The sequence below is a fragment of the Mustela erminea genome, chromosome 20, assembly GCF_009829155.1.
Source record: "Mustela erminea isolate mMusErm1 chromosome 20, mMusErm1.Pri, whole genome shotgun sequence".
NCBI classification, from domain to species: Eukaryota; Metazoa; Chordata; class Mammalia; order Carnivora; family Mustelidae; genus Mustela; species Mustela erminea.
Window position 1 is genome coordinate 23,568,431 of NC_045633.1, and position 19,219 is coordinate 23,587,649.

The window sequence follows — 19,219 nt, forward strand, 5'->3', positions numbered from 1 at the left end:
TGGATTAAATCCTTTGCCTTCAGCTCAGGTCATGATCCCAGAGTCCTGGGATCGAGCCCCACATCGGGCTCTCTGCTTGGCAGGGGGCCTGCCTCTCTTCCTACTTGTGACCCCTGTCTGTCAAATAAATAAAATCTTAAAAAAAAAAAAGACACAGGACTAAGCATTGGGAAATTCGGCCCTACTCCTGGGCCTCTGGGACGCTATCTCCTGGCCAAGGGCTAACGACTGTGGATCGCGAGATGGGGCTCAAGCCCCCGCTAAGAGGGAGAAAGCTGGGTGGTGCTGGGTAAGGTCCAGCGGCACCCAAGAAAGATGAGCTGGCCCAGGGCCCCAGCACCTGTCAGGACACAGGAGGGCCAGAATTGGGTAGAGCTATAGCTGTGGGGCCAAGGAAAGGTTAGGCTGGACTTAGTATGTGAGAACCCTGATCCCATCCCCACACCAAATAAAGACCACTCAAAAAGGGCAGTTTCTCAAATTTATTAGCCTGGAGCTCCTCCCTGCCAGCCCCAGGGGCTGGACCCTGGGCACAGTGAGCAGGACTGAGGTCAGACAGATTCAGCTCCTGGCCCTTGGCAGCACAGGACAGCTGGTCCAAGGGGTTACCAGGTGCAAAAGTCCAAATGCTGGCACTTCAGGTGTGGACGGCTCCTGGCCAGACTCAGGGTGAGGGACGGCCTGCCGCAGTGGCTAAACAGGGCTCCGACGTCCTCTCCTGGCGGGGGGCACAAGGTCCACCACGGGGCAGGGCCGGACACTCCTTCCAAGGCAGCTAGGAGCAGTTTGTGATTCTGGCCAGGAACTGCTGCGCCCACCACTCGTCCAGGTCAATGGGCACGAAGTCTGTGGGCAGAGAAGAAGACTGAGCAGTGAAGCTGCCTCCCAGATCAGTCAATGCCTCTCCCTCAGAACTGACCACAAGCCCCTCCCCCACACCCCAATGCAGCAAGCACTAGGAAGAAGCAGGTCAAATTCAAGTGCCCTCCCCAATCCCCTAGGGCTAGAACCCAGCAGGGCCCAGGTCAGGGTTGGAGGGAGTGGAGGGGACTCCCTGAGAGCAGGGGAGGGCTCACTCTGCAGCCGGGGGTTGGGGGTCTTCTCCACGTACTGCACAGGCCTAGGCCCACTAGCGCCAGCTGGGCCACTGCCCAGCTGCTGCTCCACTTGCTGCCAAGCTGTGGGGAGAGGGCAGTCAGGCTGAACCAGGCCCCTGGCATCCTGTCTCCCACCCAGGGCTTGGTGGCCACCCTGGACCCCAGCCAAGAATGGGAATGGGGAGCCCACCAGACAGTCACAGGACGAACAGAGAGACAGTCTAGGAAGAGCCCAGCCCTCTAGGTACTTTAAATCAGGTCACAGTGGGCAGGAGGAACAGGGGCCCAGGCCTCACCCTCCAGCCTTGACACTACCTTCAGAAACAAACCGGACGTTTTCCTCATGGGCCAGTGTATAGGTCTCTTGGGTTCCCTCAAGGGATGGAGATGTGGCAGGGGGCCGCCGGCCATTCACCCGATTGAACACAAGCCTTGGCCCCGGACTGTAGAGGGGGGAGGAGCTGGTCAGCAACTGTCCCAAGCCCTAAGGTGACACCTGGCAAAGCTCCAGGAGCAGCAGCAGGCCACACCCACCACCCCCAGGCCAGGCCCAGCCTGGGCACTTCCTTGACCTTCAGGGTAGCTCTGTGCTGCAGTGGGGGCGGAGGCGGCCTCTCTCCTGCAGGCCCAAGCTCCCAGCAGCTCAAGTCACACCTGCAGTCCCCAGTCCTGTGTCCCAGACCCCGAATAGGGCTCCGTGCTCAAGGCAGACAGGAACTCCTCCAGGGGTCTCTCAGGGCACCCCTACTGCCACCTGCATCCCACCTCCCCAGGACCAGCCAGGTCTCCAGCAACCCATGTTCGGACCTAAGCTACCACCACATCACTCCGACCCAGCCACAACTGGCCAGGCGCAATTCTCGGCCGTCTTCTCCCCCCACAGAAGCTTCTCCATCTCACCACTGTCCCGTGTGGGAGAAAGGACCCAAACAAGAAACAGCCCATCTTGGCCCTTCCCTCTTCCTGGCTGTCCCAGGCTCCATGGGGATGAGCCCTAAGTGATGTTCTGGCCAAAGAGCACTGAGTGGACAAGTTGTGACTTCAACTCCAGCCCAGCTGTGCAGGTCCCAGACAGGCAACACTCTTGCCCATGGGGGTGGGGATGCTGGGGGAGGAGATGGCCCCCAGGCGCTGGAGCTCAGCCTGATGGGCATGGGATATCCAGGGAGCCACTGGGCCTGTCCCGCTCAGTGATCAGCGGGGCCCAGGGCACGGATGGGCTGCCCTTGCTGGCGGCAGCTGGCCTAGCCCTGCACACACAAAGCCCTGAATGGGGCTGTGGAGGGAGCGGGGCCCGCACCTACAGCAGGAGGTGGGAGCCGGGAGTCCTGGGCTGCACGTGCCACTCCGCCAGGCACTCGCGGTCCCGCCGGCCTGCTCGCCTTCCTGGGCTCAGGTGCCCCACCGCCGCTCGGGGGTCCTCCTTGGCTGAGAGGGGCACTAAAATAAAGAGGAGTGTCTTGAGGGGCACCGGTCCCGCCAGCTCCAGGCCAGCGAAGAAACTGTAGCGGGGGCAGGGCTCCTCCCAGGCCTCAGCTGCACCAACCAGAACCTATGAAGGTTTTCCCTCAACCTGGACAGCCCCTCGCCTGCCACCCCTGCCCCCAGCAGCCTGCGGACTCCAGGAAAGTGGAGGCTGGTCAGCGAAGTAAGAAAACCGGAAAGGGAATTGCAGCCATGGGCTGTGGCCCCCGGGGACCAAAGCGGTGGCCTGCCCAGGGCTGAGCACAGTGCTAGGAGGCAGGCACCCACCTGACCCCCCCAACCCTGCTAGAGTTTGTTACGTAAGGTGCTGCAAAGGCCCTCTGGGGAAAAGGGCGCTGGCGCGGGTGTACTTGCTGTGCACGAGTTGTGCCTGCTCCTGAGGACACCGCCCCACAGGCCGGCCCTGGTGTCCCCACTCAACCCACATAGGCGTCCTCACAGTCCTCGCCAACCCTACTTCCAGCCCTGGGCACTGGGCTCCAGAGGGAAGTGATCCACCCAAACTCACACCCTGCAAATGGGCACTTGCTAGTTCCAGAACATAACTGCACAGCTGCATGACCTCAAAGCCCACGACTCAGTAACCCAGGCCACCTCCCTGACCTCCTCGCGTGACCTTCTGGGGTGTCATCGGGTGCCCCGTTATCTTCTTCCCACCCACGGATGTCACCTTCCCTGTCCTCTGCTGTCTGTCTCACAATGGGAGTGAGAGCTGCTCAGAGGCACTGCCCCATGGAGGGCCGGGACCCCAGCCTGGAGAATCAGCAGGTCAGCCGTTCAGAGCACTGGCCGCATGCAAGGCACCCCAGGCGTGGAGGATGCAGCCGTGGCCCAGACATCCCCCCCGTTTCATGGGCAAGGCAGGGTGAGGGATGCCGGATAATAAAAAGGCACTACAGAGAAAAAAACAGGGAAAGACGGACAGAAAAGCAAGTGGAGCTCTTTCAGAGGCAGCCGCCTCAGAAGGTTCAGGAGAGGGTGCAGGGATGGCTCATGGGCAGCACTGGCCTCCCAACAGGGTCATTTCGAGGCCACGGGGACTAGGAAGGGGCAGCTCTGACAGAGGGAGTGACCTCAGGGGGTAGGGGGGCCAGCCTGCCACCCCGGGGCACGCAGAACCCCCCAACCCTGTGCCACGCAGCTCTGAGGCAGGCCGAGTGTTGCATTCCCTCTGGCCAGGCTGGTTCCGCACCCTCCTGACCGGCAAGCTGGGATGTGCCCAACTGGCTGAGGGCCAGCTAAGAGCGAAGGTGAGGCCTGGGGGTATGGTAAGGACTCTCTGCCGTCTTTCCCAACTCCCTCCACACCACTCCCCGACCTTGCCACGGGTGTACCCTGATTTCATCTGCAATGGGACTGTGACACGCTTCTCCAGGTGAGAGGGTCCGGGTGCCTGGCACCACTCGGCCCCCAGGTCCTCTGCCTGGTTGACCATTCGCAGCTACACACGTACACCTTGTTTACTCCTCTGGGCAGTGAGGCGGCTGTGAGGACCAAAGCTGAGGTCACAGGGCAATATTCTAACACAGCCTGGGTCCCGGGAACTGGCCCCCAAGGCCCTGCCTGCTTACCGGCCTCCCCAGGACACATCGGTGGTTAGCCCAGAATGTTTCCATCACTAGGAAGCAGCCTCAAAATGTCAGCGTGCCCCCAGCAGAAGCCCCTTTCCCCCCGCAGGGAAGGGCCTCAGCCCAGAAACACCCCCACAGGTTGCCCCCTCCTGCCAGGCCCCCATCACCTGCACCCTCAGAGCTGCCTGGGGGGGGGGCTCTGAGCCAGCCACCCTCTTTCTCTGCGGTGCCTACCCACAGCCTAGCTCAGAAAGCCTCAGGCCTTTGTGGGCTTGGAAGAAAGCCCTGGATCCAGAAAACGCACAGAATAAACGAAACCCAAGGTCCAGAGCTGACACAAAAAAGTGAAAGGGCTCTGGGGCATGGGGGAATCCGACCTCCTGGTCAAGGTCATGTGGAGGCCAAATGGGCCAGGACACAGATTCCTGTGGGGCAGGCGGTGGGCAATGGCGGAAGAGCTGGTCAGGAAAGGCAGGAACTGCAGGTTCGGGCAAGGCCTGAGCATCTGTGGGAGGCCTCCAGTCCCCAGCCAGGGTGTCTGGGGTGAAGGGCAACAGAGAGCAGGGGCCTGGTAGGGCCAGAGGGAACCACGTGCACTTTCTCCCCCACCCCGCTCTCCCGCCGGGCCGGGCCGGAGCCAGGAGGCCTCGAGGGCCCGCACCCTAGGATATTTTGCTCCCGCCTTCCTGGGCAGCTCGCCTCAAACCTTGGCCTCGCCGCCCAAGGTCGCCCGGGGCATCTGAGTCAGCCGCGTGGAGCTCCTGCGATCCCGGAGCTGGTCCGCTTCCTCCCCACTCGGGCTCCGCCACGGTCCCACGGGGCCAGAGAGGGCGAGGGGTTCGTGTGCATCCGGCCCGGCCCCCTTCGACCCCGCCAGGTGCCAGGTGAGGCGAAGAGGCTGAGGCGCCGAGGGCGGAGGCGCGAAGGCCGGAGCCGCCCACGCGGGCGGGGTTACACGCCCCGCCCCGCCCCCGCCCCGAGCACGCGGCCGGGTCTCCGTGAACCTTCCCCAAGGTCAACCTCCCGGTCCCGCGGCCGCCGCCCGGCCCGCGCGTCTCACCTCGACAGGGGCCAGGGTCCCGGCGGCTGCGCCCGCGGGGGCGCTGGGGTCGGCGGCGCGGGCTGCCGGCATTTCAGGAGCTCGCCGAGCCGGCTCTCCACCTGCTGCTGCGAGGGACCTGCGGGTACGGGGCGCGTCAGCCGCCGCCGCGCCCGGGCCGTCACTGCGCGGACCCTCCCCCCGGCCCTGCCCGCCCCGCGCCCCGCGCCCCGCGCACCTGTGCGGCGCTGCGCGACCAGCTTGCTGGGCCCCTTGGTGATGGTGTACATGGTGCGGAGGGCCCGGCCGCCCGCGCGCTCCCCGGGACGCACGCCCTGCCCTGCCCTCCGCCCGGGCTCGCTCTCGGCCGGGGCCCAGGGCGCGGCCCCTTTAACGGGCAGCCGGGCGGGGAGGGGGCGGGCCGCTACACGCCCCCGGCCCTTAAAGGGCCCGCGCGTCCCGGCCGGCCTCGGGGCACGCGGCGGAGGCGGCGCTCCGGGCGGGTGGGGAGGCTGGCCGCGGCGCGCGGCGACGGGCGCCCCACCCCACACGGCCCGAGGCCAAGGCAGAGGAAGCGTCCTGGGGCCTAGGACGGCCTTCCACCGCCGGACGGCCAGGTGAGCCGCGGGGGTGCGGGCCGGGGGCCGTGGACAGGCGCTGGGGGCGCTCTGTGTGGACCCTGGAAGGAAAGCTGTGCCCACTCGGTGGAGAGCTCCAGCCAAGGTGCCTGGGTGGTCCCGGGCCAGCGTGAGGGTCATTCTTGGCCTGGGTCTTGGGACTGAGGACCAGAGACCAGAAATGGGTTTGGGCAGAAACTTGGCTCCCGGGGAATCTCCTTTCCACCCCACGGGACAGGAATAGTGGGTGCACTCTGGTCCCTGACGATCCTCCCTTGCCAAGGTGCACCCCCAGCTCCAGGGACCAGAGACCCCATTCAGTCGAGGAGCAGCGTGGGGGTGGGATCTTGCGGAGAGAGAAGGTGGGCGTGTGAGGATGCCCGGTTTGCCTGTTTCATCCTCATTGGAGGGGAGCAGTTACCTCCCTGACCTGCATGACCCAGGCGGCTTGCCTGGAACGACCCCCAGGGTTCCTTCCTGAGAATTCCACAGAAGTGCTCCTTTCTCCCAGCTGCTGGGCTGCTCAGGGCTAGGGGAGAGGAAGCTGCCCGCTCTGGGGTCTGTGGGCCTCCCCACCTGGAGGGCTCCATGTAAGGCTCCCCTGTCCTCCCTGTGGCTGAGCTCAACCCTTAGCATCCCCCCACCAGAGAAAAGACTCTGCAGAGTTGTCTTGGAATCTGCCCCGAGGCGTGTATGGACATGGCAGGGCTCACACGGTGCTCCACAAATATTTGAGGATGTCCGGATCCAGCAGGCACCGGGGCCTTGTCGGGGAGCTGCCGCTCCAAGAGGCAATAGGACTTAGCAGCGCCACGAGGTTTCCTCAAGCGTCCCCTACACCTCACTTTGGGAGCAGACCTGAAGCCTCTCCACCCAGGCAGAGGGCACAATGTTGAGAGGGGTGGGGGGCAGCATCTGTTGCGGTGTGTGGGGGAGTGACAGCAGGAGGAACTCCCTCCCCACCTGCTCTGTGGTGTCCCTTCCCAGCTGTGCCCGCCTCCATGCTGTTGTGACTGCTGGAGGGAGCCAGGCCTGCTCAGGTGCTCCTAGGGAAGCTTAGGTCCCTGGGGCCCCCCTCCCCAGCTTTCTCCTCCGCAGGCCTGGATCAGGCCTGTGATCCTCAGAGCGGAGGCAGGGTCCCTGCAGGCATGAGCATGCCCCTCCCTCCCAAGGCAAGTGGGCCCCTGCCCAGCCTCCGCCGTGCACCCTTGCAGTCTCTGTCCCTTGTCCCCCCTCCCCACAGCAGAGACAAGGCCAGCATGGTCCCACACACCATCGGTGCTGGCTTGCCCTGCCTTGAGCACACTGCTTACTCACATGCTGGGGAGACAGCGCATGGGGGTGGGGGGAGAGCTGTGTTCCTGACACAGGAAGCGAGGCCCTGGTGTGGGGAGCACGGGCCCCCAAGTGGACCCAGATGCTGAAAGTCCCTCCCTCGGGCACACTCCTCAGCCCTGCACTGACAAGGCCCCCTCCTCCTCCTGATGGGCGGACAGGCCTAGCATTTGCTTAAGCCATCTGAAAACCAAGGCTTGGAGGCCCTGACCGTCAAGCCCTGCCCACAGGCCTTGTTTGAGGTCGAAGGTTGGGTCCAGAAGCCTCAAAGCTCTGGGGAGAAGGGCTGAGCAGAAATGATCCTGACAGGTGAGAGGGAAGAAGGTGCAGGGGCAACATGGAGGGGCGGGGGGGGGGGGTGGAGAGCCCAGTGTTCCTCCGGGGTAGATGATGGAGGAGGAAGGCCAGGTGGTGGGGGGCAGGCAGTGAAATTCTCTGCACTTGTTGGGGGGCTGGTCTCCCCCAGAGGGGCCTTGCGAGCCTCACTGCTCCAGGGCACTCAGGAGGGGTTGGGGATGGGACCTGGGGACCTGGGGAGCTCAGAGTTCTGGCCCCAGCCTCACTGACCTTGCTTGGAAGGTAGGTCGGCTGGGAGGCCTCTGCAGGGAGGGGCGGTCACCTTCCCTGTGGTTGGGGAGGTTGGGAAACTGTCCCCAAGCCAGTGGTGCAGGACGAAGGAGCCTCATCCCCTCGCAGATAAAAGTGGCTATCAGGGTAAGATAAGGCCTTCACCTCACAGACCCCACTCGTGGTAAGAAAAGCAAATAGTAGTTTTCTTTCAAAGATTCTAAATAAAATACTAAAACTTTATCTAAAAGAGAAAAAAGTTTTCAGTCATTCTCAGAAACTTTCTCCATTGGAAACCTCTGCCCTCTCCAACGCAGAGTGGACGATGGGCTTCTGCCTATGCAAGGTCGACCATCAGCCCCCCCCCCCCCGGAAAGGCGCTGTGGGTGCTCCTGTGTCCACTGCCCAGTGTCGGGTATTGCTTGGCCATTCCCAGACCTAAGTGCAGGGGGTTGAGTGGTGTCCTCCAAAAGCTGCGTCTCCTGGGAACCTCAGAATGTGACCTTATTTGGAATAAAGGTCTTTGCAGATAGAAGTTTGGCAAGGTTTCGAGATAAGGCCATCCTGGATTGGGATGGTCCGTAAATCCAGTCACGTGTCTCTGTGGGAGGAAGGAGAAGAGCATGTGGGCACCAGGGAGAGATTAGGTGAAGGTGGAGGGAGAGTGGCCACAGCCCCTGGCAGCTGGAAACGGTGAGAAACCATCTTCCCGGAGGGCCTCTGTGGGGGCAGACCGTCTTTATCTCAGACTTCTGGCCTCCAGAAGGATGGGAGGATAAACATCTGTTGTTTGAAGCCTCGGAGTTGGGGGTCGTTTGTTACAGCCGCTCTAGGAAGCCCATGTATCAGGGCAAGTGGTGGTGTCTGAGGGGATGGGAAGGGACGTGCCCGGGGCCTGGCAAAGGGCTGGGGAGGAAGCCTGCACCCCTATCAGGGCCTCCTGTCTGCTTGTGGCTTCCTACGCAATAGAGATTGCATCGTGCACGTAAGCGCTCACCGCGAAAGGTGGCCCATGCTGGCGGGTGGCAAGCTCAAGAGGGCTGCCCAGGAGCTGGACTGTGCCTCAGGAGACAAAATCCTAGGAGGCCCCACCAGGCATAGGCCACGGACGGGGACAGACATGTCCAGGGGTCCGCTGTTCAGCATTCACTGCGGGTCCGGGACTCTCCCGGAGTCTGACACACAACCACGACTTTCCAGAAAATGTGTGTTCAAACGTGTATACACAGGCATTCACACGTGTGTGCACATACTCTCACACACACACACTGCAGCATAGGCCACGGAGTACAAGGGGGTGTCTCGCACAGTGTCCATCCCAGGGGGACAAATGTGGGAGGTGCAAAGGCAGCATAGAAATGATTACATTTCCTTAACTACCTGCAGCTCATTGACAAGTCCTTGAAGCAGGCAGTGACCTTCCTCTAGGGCCTCAACGGCCCTCGATGTTGACACTTTGCTAAGGACAAAAGGCACTCCTAGCTGAACCGCCCTCCCCACCGCCAGGATTCCTTACGTCTACTTTAACATATAAAAATTCCTAGGGAAACTCCCTTTAGTCTGCAGCCATACCACCTTGAAACCCCCTCTTCTTGTCTCATCTCCGAAGCTAAGCAGGGTCAGGCCTGGTTAGTGCTTGGATAGAAACTCCCTTTATCTCTACCCCTGAGATACATGTTGGCAATCATCCCCCAAGCATGTGGCCCACTGCAACACACACCTGAAGAGTCTCATGACTCAGGTTTTATTAGACAGTAATAAATGACCCTTTCCTGACAAGAGCTAGCCCCCTCAAGGTTCTGGAAAGCTTGCTTCTATATGCTCTCCATAACCCCCTTCCAACATGAAAGTATGTAATAGGTGGCTCAGTGGGTTAAGCCTTTGCCTTCAGCTCAGGTCATGACCCTGGGGTCCTGGGATTGAGCCCTGCATCGGGCCTGCCTGGCGGGGAGTCTGCTTCTCCCTCCTTCTGCCTGCTATTCCCCCACTTGTGCTCCCCCCTCCCCTATCTACCAAATAAAGCTTAAAAAAAAAAAAAGTATACAATGGGCCACTCATCATGACCCCAGTGTGGATCTTTCTGCCCACGGGTTCCATGTTCCTGTGCTTTAATAAAACATTTTTGCACCAGAGATGTCTCAGGATTCTTTCTTGGCTGTTGGCTTCGAACCCTAACGTGTTTCCTACGTCAGATAGCAACCTAAGGTCAAGTGCTGTTAAATGGAAGACATGGCTGGGCATTCGGGCTGCTTCTGAAGCTGGGCCATAGGAACAGGAGGAAGGAGGGAGACTGGTCAGTCTGGTTTCTTGCCTCTTACAGAACACCTGGTGTAAAGGAAAATGCCCGTGTCCTACAGTTTAACTCAATTCTGACCTAGCAGCTGGGTATGAGTGCAGACCCCCTCCCCAGGCTGCCGCTGGATCCCAGGAGACCGCCCCACGTCCAGGCTGTCACCAGCTGTAAGTCAGGGTTCCAGACCCCCTGACAACAGCCACAGTTTGCTAGAAGGGCTCACAGAACTCAGGGTAACCTTACTCCGGTTACCGGTTCATCGTCAAGGACAGGACCCTGGAACAGCCGAAGGAAGACACCCACCCGCCCCCTGCCGGCACCCCCATGTGCCCGGAGGCTCCGGCACCCCTTCATTTCGGGTTCTTGGGGGGCTCGGGGCTGATGGGCTCCTCGGTCGTGGGTGATGGGCTTGGTCTCCAACCTTCTAATCCCACGTCGGGGCCCTTGGCCACCAGCCCCCAAGCTGCTCGAATCCCCTGGGTGATGTGAAGCCGGGTGAGGGGCACCGGGGCTAGTCAGGGGCCCCCGCAGCTGCTCCTTTCGGCCCCGCCATGGAAGGGGACAGAACGCCTGGCGCAGCCGACAAACCGGGCGGCGGAGGCCCTGGGCTGGGAGCTGGATCGCCGAGGGAAGGACGGGTGGTCGCGAGCAGGATGCCCTCGGGCTGCCGTTCCGAGTGACCCCCTCGCCCCGGGGGCCTGTCCAGCCCAGACGGCGCGACACCCTGGGCGGCGAACCCGCGCTCCCCGCCGGATCGACCCACAGCCTGGCCCCTCCAAGACAACCCCAGGCTAAAGCCGGGGTCGGGGTCACCTCCCGAGCCCTGGCGGGACGTCGGGGTGGGGGTCGCTCTGGTGCAAACCCGCGCGACCACAGAGAGAAGCGAGCCCGCTGCGGACGCGGCCCGGGGAAGCGGCCGGGGAAGCGCGCCCGGACCGCACAGGGGAGGATCCGGCTGGATGCGGGGGTCACCCACCCCCTCACGGCGTCCGCGACCCCGGGGCGGGCGCTGGTCGTCTCGGCGACACAGGAAAGCCCTGAGCGGCGCCAGCGTCAATCGCGGCCCCCGCCCGCGTCCCTTAGTCCCGCTCCGTTCGCTCTCGCGCTAGGGGGAGAACGAAGCGACACCGGAGCCTCCAGCGCCCCGCTTCACGCGGACCCGGCGGTCGGGTCGCTAGCGCCTCAGCGCGCTTGCCAGCTGGGAGGCGCCGGGGCCGGCCGCTCCCCAGCGCGTAGGCTGTTTTGCTCTACGCGCAAACGCTGCGTCACAATCTCTTAAGGCTCGTGGACTGCCCTACCACCAACAGCGCCGCTGGTGTAGTGGTATCATGCAAGATTCCCATTCTTGCGACCCGGGTTCGATTCCCGGGCGGCGCAGTTGTTGCATTTTTTTCATTTTCTTCCCCCACTCGCTAACGACAGTGCTTCCGACAGGAAAGAAAACCGGAAACCAGGGAACACCCGCTCGCAAGCAACCCGGACGAGGCAATTTCAGGGAACGCGAGACTGACAAGCGCTAGGAAATTGCCGGAGCGGCCGCGGGCCCCTGGCTACTGAGTTGCCGGTCACCTGTAAGCCGGCGATCCCAACTCAAGCGACCGGTGCCCCCGCCCCGTTTGCCGCTCCCGGTGCGCCTCCTGCAGCTGCGGGCCCTTTAAACTCCCAGCCGGTCTCGCGAAGCCGGACTACCACTCCCAGCGGGCCGCGCGGCGCCGGACTACAACTCCCGGCGGGCCGCGCGGCGTCGGGCTACGGCTCCCGGTGGGTCTGGCGGCTGCGGACTGCAGCTACCGGCGGGCCAGCTGAGCTGCTGCGATGCTGGTGGCGGCGGCGGCCGAGCGGAACAAGGAGCCCATCCTGCGCGTGCTGCGGCAGTACATGGACCCGGCCCAGCGCGGCGTCCGCGTGCTCGAGGTGGCCTCGGGCTCGGGCCAGCACACGGCTCACTTCGCGCGGGCCTTCCCCCACGCCGAGTGGCAGCCGTCCGACGTGGACCAGCGCTGCCTGGACAGGTGCGGCGGGGCGCGGGGAAGGTGGGACCCCGGCCGCTGAGGGGGCGGAGCGGGGCCCGGCGGAGCGGGGCCCGTCCCGCTGCCCGGCTCCCCGCGACCGTGCGCTGCCCTCCTACAGCATCTCGGCCACCACGCAGGCGCAGGGGCTGTCGAACGTGAAGGCCCCGCTGTACCTGGACGTCACCTGGGACTGGGAGCATTGGGGCGGGATCCTGCCGCAGTCGCTGGACCTGCTGCTGTGCATCAACATGATCCACATCAGCCCCTTGAGCTGCACCGAGGTCTGTGGGCGCGCGGCGAGCCGCCCACCCGCGCCGCGGGGCCCCCCTCTCGGTGCGGGGCGGCACGGGGCGGCAGGTCTGCCCCACAGCCCAGCGAGGGCACTGGGGCCTCTAGCCGCGGGCTCCTGCGGGCCCAGGCCGAGAAAGCCCCTCACTGATCCCTGCATCCTCACTCCCCAGGGGCTCTTCAGAGCAGCCGGACACCTGCTCAAACCCAAGGCGCTGCTCATCACCTATGGGGTGAGTGCTTCCGTCGGGGGCCACGGGCCTCCCCTGGCAGGGAGGCCCTGTTCCCAACCAGTGCCGGCTGTGTCCTACTTTCCGCACTCCGTTCTCTTGGTGTCAGTATTTTTAGTTGCCTTGTCCCCTGACTACCCACCATCATTAAACGGCACCCAGAGTCTTCTTTCTTGAACACGCTCCCGGTCACCTGCCAGTTTCCCTGCAACACCCGCTCCGCCCCCCCCCCCCACCGCCCAGCTCACCAGCTGGTCCTCAGCTGTCCCCCATCTTGGGGGCAGGGAGGGGTGCGTCCTTTTCATTCTCTGGGTGCCAGCATGCAAGACTGCCTGTGCGTCGTTGGAGGCATGGCTGACCCCGTCTGTGGGTGGCGGGCAGAGCCGTGTCCCCCTCTCCGCAGCCTTATGCCATCAATGGGAAGATCACTCCGCAGAGTAACGTGGATTTTGATCTAACTCTTAGATGCAGGTCAGAGCTGGATCGGGGGGAGGGTGGCTGGCTGGGGGGACAGAGGGGCTGGGCGACCACCCCAGCCACGACTCTACCTTCTTGTCCACTTCCTCCTCACTGCAGGAACCCTGAGTGGGGGCTGCGGGACACAGCCCTCTTGGAGGACCTGGGCCAAGCCAGTGGCCTGCTGCTAGAGAGGATGGTACGTGGGAAGGGCTAGGGACACAGGGGACTTCCCTGGGGACCAGGTCAGCGCTCCAGCCAACCACTCTCCCCTAGGTGGACATGCCGGCCAACAACAAGTGCCTGATATTCCGGAAAGAGTAACTCTCTCTTGCTCTCGCATGTTTGTGTCTCCACCAAGACCCCTTCTAGACCAAACCCAGATGCCAGCCCCTGCCTCCCAGGGCTGGGCCATGAGGACTGGCCTTGCCCACTTTGGGAGCTCTTGGCTGATGGCCACAGGGCTGCTTAGAACCTGGGAATAAAGTGTTTTCTGCTGCTCACTGCTGGTCTCACCCATGCCTCCTGGGACCACTCCTGGTGGTGCTCAGTGGGCGGGCGGTGTCTTCAAGGGGTCTGCACTAGTGACAGAAGGGTCTGGCCTGTGGAGTCAAGGCTTGGGGGCCTCCTGGACTGTGCTGCTCTGCTGAGGGCACAGGGAAGGGAGGGAGAACTCGGGCCCCGTGGGTTGAGCTGGCTGCTGAGTTTCCCCACAACAGGAGAGGGTGCCCGTCTCAGGCTGGTCATGGCTCGTGCTCCTGCAGGGAAATGGGAGGCTGCAAAGAGGGATACCAGCTAAGGGTCCCCTGAGGAGGTCCAGCCCATGTAGTCCACAAGCTCTGGGGAAACGCTGGCTTTTATTCCATGGGGCAGGAAGGCAGGGTGGGCAGACGGGGGGGGGGGGGGGGCAGCATGGGTGGGGTCAGTCCTGGAAGCGGTTCAGCAGCTCGCAGGCATTCTTCTCCAGCAGCTCCGAGATCTTCTTGACCCGCTTCTCGCTTGCAGCCCGGACATAGCTGCCGGCGTCCAGCACGGCCACGCCGTCTCGCACCTCCCCCATGATGACCAGCGGGCCATCGCCAGCCGTCACGTTGGGGCAGGGGCAGGCCCAGTCCATGCCACTCAGCGTCACCTCCAGGTACCTGGTGCCCAGGAACCGGAGGCCCATCTTGTCATCCTTGAGTACCTCGTCCAGGGCGACGCGGGCGATGCTGCCGCCCCCCGCCTCGGGTTCCTGCAGCAGCTCGGTGAGCCGCCCCACGATGGCAAAGTCGCTGCGGCACAGGCTCAGCGCCAGCTTGCTCCGCAGGCGGCAGGCCCGGCAGGGCGGCGTTCGTGGCACGGGGCAGGCGTCCTCGCAGCTGGCGCGGCTCTCGAAGTTGTTGCCGTTGCCCTCACAGCCGCCGTACAGGAATGGGTGGCACTGCTGCAGCAGCGGGCTGTAGGCCCAGCGCGGCTCCCAGCCCTGGCAGCGCCCCTGCACGGCTGGCAGCATGCATGCATCACCAGGGCCCTTGGCGCAGGCCCGCTGGCACGCCTCGTAGCTCTCGAAGCCCCGGCTGCTGCCCTCGCAGCTGCAGGCGGGGAAGGTCATGCAGCCCCCACGCTGGGGGTCGAAGTGCCAGAGCACGAGGCCAGAGGGCGCGCTGCCGCAGGCCTGCAGGTCAGGCAGGCACTCGGCGGGGCCGGCGGGGGCACGCGCCCTGTCCCCATCCCCAACCGAGCCCCGCTGGAGCACGGACAGCGGGAAGTCAGCGCGCAACAGGCCGGCGGCGTTGCGGGCGGTGCACGTGTAGAGGCCCGCGTCCTCCGGCCGCGCGTTGTAAAGCACCAGCTGCCCGATGCTGGTGACCACCACGTTGCCGTACATCTGGTCCGGCCGCATGATCAGGGTCTCCCGCTGGTCGCTCTGCTTCTCCCAGGTCACAGCGGGCGGCGGGCGGCCGCTGACATCGCAGTGCAGGCTGGCGGTGCCGCCCACGAACACGGCCTGCGGCAGAGGGCTGCTATAGAGCGCAGGCGGCATGGGCGCGTGGCCCGGCGTGGGGCGGGCCGTGGGGTCCGGCGGCCCTGGGCTGGCGGGTGGCCAGCCGCGTATGCGCTTGCAGGGCACCACATGCAGCCGCAGCCCGCGCCGGCAGGCCTCGGCGTCCATGTAGCAGCGGTTGTAGTAGGTGAGGCCGTCCGAGGCGCAGGTGAAGCTGGGCTCCCTCTCGCAGCGGTCGCGGCAGCGGCACGCCGGCTGCCCATCCCATAGGTGGCAGGCGGAGCCCTGCTGAGGGCAGGGGAAGCCCTCGCACGAGGCGGGTGGCGGGGGTGCGGCCTGGCCGGCGGCGGGGAAGCGCGCGGCCACGCAGCTCTGCAGCCCGCACACATTGGCGCAGCACTTCTCGTGGGCCGCACAGTCCTGGGGGGTGGGGAGCAGCTCAGCAGGCGCCCCCGCTCCGCCCGTCCGCCATGCAGGGGAGCTGAGCTGCCACCACCGCTCCCCTGCCAGCCGCCCACCCCGTGGAAAGCTCGGCCTGCGGCCAACGCGTCCTTCCCGTGCTTTGCACCCTCAGACTGTCTGCTGTGTCGCGTCACCGAAGCCCGCCGGATCCTAGGGTCCTCACCCCCCGGAGTGGGTGTCATGGCACCCAAGGAGACCAAGGCCCCGGGTGTGGGTGGGGGGCTGGGGCACATGGACAACGTGTTCAAGGCCACTGCAGGTGCTGCAAGGGGGCGCTGCAGGGCAGATGTCCACATGGGGTTCCCGCCTTTCAACCTTGCTGGCCCTGAGAACAGCCGGTCCCAGGGTGGGGGTAGGCAGGTTTGGGGAGCGACACATGAAGGCAAAGACTGGGGGTGTTCCCTGGGACCCGCATATGTGGAACAGCCTAAAACCCCAGCTGCGGGACTATGGGGGGCCTGAGGAGGCAGCCAACTCCCAGGAATGGGGGCACAGGGCAGCTCCTGGGGTCCCCCTGCAGGCAAGGTCTGGGGTTCCCCTAGACTCACGAAGCTTCCGAGGCACCCCGAGTCCCCCATGGTGTCCGACGCGCCAGCAGGGCTGTTGAGCACGGTGCCGGTGCTTACCTGGTCCCCGACGCACTCACGCTCGCAGGTGCTCTGGGCGTCCACCCACAGGCTGGGGTTGAGCTGGTTGGGGCACACGCCTGGATGGCTTCGGGGGCCCGGTGGCAGGCTGGCCCCCAGGGTCAGCCTGACCACGAGGAGCAGCAGTAGGAGTGGCCTCGGCGCCAGCATGGGGACCGCGGGCCAGGGGGTGGGGGATGTGACCACCAGTCCCTCCTCAGTTGCTGCCTAGCCTCCCTGATGAAGGCATCTACCTCTCTGGGCCTGTGGTCACTGCCCTGCCCTGGGGCCCCCGCCTGGTCCCCAGGGTTCCCCCCTTGGCCTCCAGGGTCCGAGCCCACAGCAGAGGCTTCGTCTCCCAGTGTGAGGGGTTGGGTAGGGGCTGGGTAGGTTCAGGGCCTCTCCCAGCTCGGAGTCTGTATGTGTGGCGCCGGCCCCTCCCCTGCCTGGCCCCTCTGTGGTCAGCACAGGGCAGGGTGTGGGGAGGGGAGGAGGGCTGGGGAGGGGCCGAGGCCCGGGAGCACGGAAGACACTGGCCATGAGGGTCACGGAGGGGCGGAGAAGGGCCAGAGAAGGGCCGGCTCAGCGGGGGAGGGGAGGGGAAGGGAGGGGAGGGGACTCTGTAATTGGAGCCCCTCCTCCCTCTAGGCCCTGGGCTGGGGATGGAAGGGCCGGGGGATCAAAGCTCCTCTCAGACCTTCCCAGTCCAGGTCAGAGGAGGGGGCTGGGGCCGGCTAACCCCTGCTGGCTCCCCTATCTGCCCCAGCTGTCCCAGGGCCTGGATCTCCCCCAAAGCAGGTCCAGACCAGCCCGAGATTCATTATGTCCAGCAAGACAGAGGCCCAGGGGGTCTGTGTCGGCCCTGCAAGGAGCAGGCATTGTTCCCCTCGAGAAAAAAAATCTCACAACCTTCTCCGGGATCCTTCGCAGGGTTACGACCTACCAACAGGTCTTGGGGTCACAATGAAACCCTTTCTGCTAGTGGGAAGGCCTCCGGTAACCCGCAGCTGATGGGGGAACTGAGGGTTAGGGGAGGCCGACACAAGGCAGGACTGCATTTCCAGAGCGGCACCCAGCATGGCTCCTGGTCCAGGCGTGTCCCAAAGATGTGAAGTCCCAGGGTGCTCCGCAGGGAGGAAACCGCACTGGCCGGGACAGCCACCCGTCACACAGGCCCCAAACACCGGAGATGGGGCTGGTGGGACCAAGGACCTGTGTGTTTACTCGGCCCGACTTAATTTCGGTAGCTGAAGCCCCACACACAGCGCTGAGAGGCCAAGGTCATCTAAACAGTACCCTGGGCAAGCCCTGGGAGGAGCCCTCCTTGAGCGGGGGTGGGAATGGAAGCCCCCCTTGGCAGGGCAGGCAGGAGATCTAAGGCAGCGGCAGGACAGAGCCCCATGATCTGCCCTTCCACACACTTCCCAGGGGCCTGGGGCCGGAGGAGCATCTGCTCTGAGACCAGCCCGTCCCAGGGTCCTGCATCTGACCTTCTGACCTGGGAAGCAGGGTAGTAAAAGCTGAGTGTGGTCAGAGTGGGACCAAGAGATGTCCCGGATACAGAGGACGCATACCAAGGGGCCGTGGGCGCGGTGGGTTCCAGATCCAGGACAGTCCCTCGGAGCTGCCCAGAGGCCTGGGCCCCAGAGTGTGGGCGGGGCATGGGGGTGGAGAGGCTCGTTCAGAAGGGTTCCCCAATCTTCAGCACCCACCACACCCCAAGGACTGAGCCTCACACACCCTGTCAGCGGGCGGCTTTCCCACCTCAGGCCCAGGTCTGGGTCCAGGAGGCTGTGCTGAGTCTCGGCAGGCGGCAACCCCCCAAGTCCTCGGTGCCCACCACCCTCTGGCAGCAGAGCCAACTTGGCAGTCAGGCCCCGCCTCCACAATCTGGGGTTGGGGGGCTCGGGGCGTCCCAGGTGCCCTCTCCAGTGTGCAGAGGGCTGCCTGTCTGGCTCCCCAAGAACTATGCCGCCCGGGCTCGCCCACACAGCCCAGACTGGGAGCAGCTGGTGAGGCCGGGCCCTGGAGGCAGGGGTCCCCACGTCACCTCCACCTGCCACTTGGCCAGTTAAATCCAGGGGCTCTCATGGACAGGAAACGCAACCTGCAGGCCGAGCTGAATTACGTTTACTGTACAAAGAAAGGAAAACCGTCCAAAACGAGCCCAAGAATGGTGTGTCAGACAGCAGCGAAGGGTAGTGTTGATAAAGTGAACAAAGGACTGTCCACGTCCTCAAAACAAAGTCTGTGTGACTGGGTTCAAAGTCCAAAGAAAGGGGTGCCCCCCACACAGGTGAGACAGAATAGGTGTGGCCTCCCCTGCCTGACCCTGCTAAAGCCAGGCCTCATTGGGGATCCCCAGCGCACAGGCTGCGGCCCACATCCTGCCTCCTGGACACGCAGCACAGAAGAGTCCCAGAGCCCAGGGCTGGGCCGTGAGGACGAGGTAGAGCTGAGCACCAGTGTGACCGGGGGCTATGTCGCCAAGGGGGCGGCAGGAGGGAGCCAGGCCTCCTGCTCGGGGCTGGCTGGTGGGGTCTCCAGGAGCAGCTCGGGGTCCACTGCGGGATCAGTCCCGGCAGCGTCACGAAGAGATGTGTCAGACAGGTTTTAGTGACGGGCGACGCCAGGCGAGAAGCAGCTGTGGGCTCACACCCAAGGCTGGCCGAGGGCAGCTGGCGGGAGCAGAGTCCGGGTGCCCGGGGAATGAGCAGGAGGGCTGGCGTACACGAGCACAGCACCCTGCAGCCCCACTGTCTTCTGCGTCTTCTTCTCCAAGGGACAGGAGTGTCACAGGAAGGGGGGGTGCAGAGCCCCACCCACCTCCTCTGAGAAATACCAACAGTCCCACTGAGAAACCAAGCCCTCACCCCGCCCTGAGTCCGTCCACAACGCACAGGACGGTGTTTAGGGGGGCCGGTGGGAGCCCAGGAAGCTGCTGCCACACCCAGCCAACCGCTGGGGCCTGAGCCGCCACCAGCCATGCCGGGCCGTGCCCCGGCCCCCATGCTCTCAAAGGCTGGCGGAGGCAGCCATGGGCCTGAGCACACGACCCCAGCTTCCACGTGCCCCCGCTCCATGCCCCCACCCCGCACACCCCCCGCGTGAAGTGTCTGTTAATTCCAAGGTTGGAGCCCTGACCAGGACTCCT

The 19,219-nt window shown here is 64.3% G+C and overlaps 3 protein-coding genes and 1 non-coding gene across 7 annotated transcripts; 2 read left to right on the plus strand and 2 right to left on the minus strand.

Annotated features, from left to right (window-relative positions):
* Nucleotides 1–705: 705 nt before the first annotated feature.
* MCRIP2 (MAPK regulated corepressor interacting protein 2) lies at nt 706–5,601 on the minus strand. 4 transcript variants are annotated; one of them, XM_032327180.1, is made up of 5 exons: nt 5,431–5,595; nt 5,214–5,331; nt 1,413–1,540; nt 1,077–1,178; nt 706–846 (listed from the first exon to the last, which is right to left on the minus strand). In XM_032327180.1, the coding sequence occupies exons 1-5, from the start codon at nt 5,480–5,482 to the stop codon at nt 776–778; spliced, it is 471 nt and encodes a 156-aa protein (XP_032183071.1). In that variant the 5' UTR covers nt 5,483–5,595; the 3' UTR covers nt 706–775. The 4 variants fall into 4 exon arrangements, with proteins under 4 accessions (XP_032183071.1, XP_032183075.1, XP_032183073.1 ...); XM_032327184.1 differs by lacking the exons at nt 5,214–5,331; nt 5,431–5,595 and adding exons at nt 2,402–2,537; nt 4,871–4,995; XM_032327181.1 differs by having other exon boundaries at nt 725–846; nt 1,112–1,178; nt 5,431–5,599.
* A 5,709-nt stretch (nt 5,602–11,310) lies between these two features.
* TRNAG-CCC lies at nt 11,311–11,381 on the plus strand. The gene has a single exon. It is a non-coding gene; the product is annotated as a tRNA-Gly (tRNA).
* Nucleotides 11,382–11,724: 343 nt separating this feature from the next.
* On the plus strand, nt 11,725–13,414 carry METTL26 (methyltransferase like 26). Its single transcript, XM_032327192.1, has 6 exons — nt 11,725–12,016; nt 12,135–12,297; nt 12,478–12,537; nt 12,938–13,005; nt 13,111–13,189; nt 13,267–13,414. Exons 1-6 carry the CDS (start codon nt 11,820–11,822, stop codon nt 13,312–13,314), a joined length of 615 nt encoding a protein of 204 aa, XP_032183083.1. The 5' UTR covers nt 11,725–11,819; the 3' UTR covers nt 13,315–13,414.
* A 16-nt stretch (nt 13,415–13,430) lies between these two features.
* WFIKKN1 (WAP, follistatin/kazal, immunoglobulin, kunitz and netrin domain containing 1) lies at nt 13,431–19,065 on the minus strand. Its single transcript, XM_032327167.1, has 2 exons — nt 16,066–19,065; nt 13,431–15,397 (listed from the first exon to the last, which is right to left on the minus strand). The coding sequence occupies exons 1-2, from the start codon at nt 16,234–16,236 to the stop codon at nt 13,913–13,915; spliced, it is 1,656 nt and encodes a 551-aa protein (XP_032183058.1). The 5' UTR covers nt 16,237–19,065; the 3' UTR covers nt 13,431–13,912.
* Between the last annotated feature and the right edge of the window lie 154 nt (nt 19,066–19,219).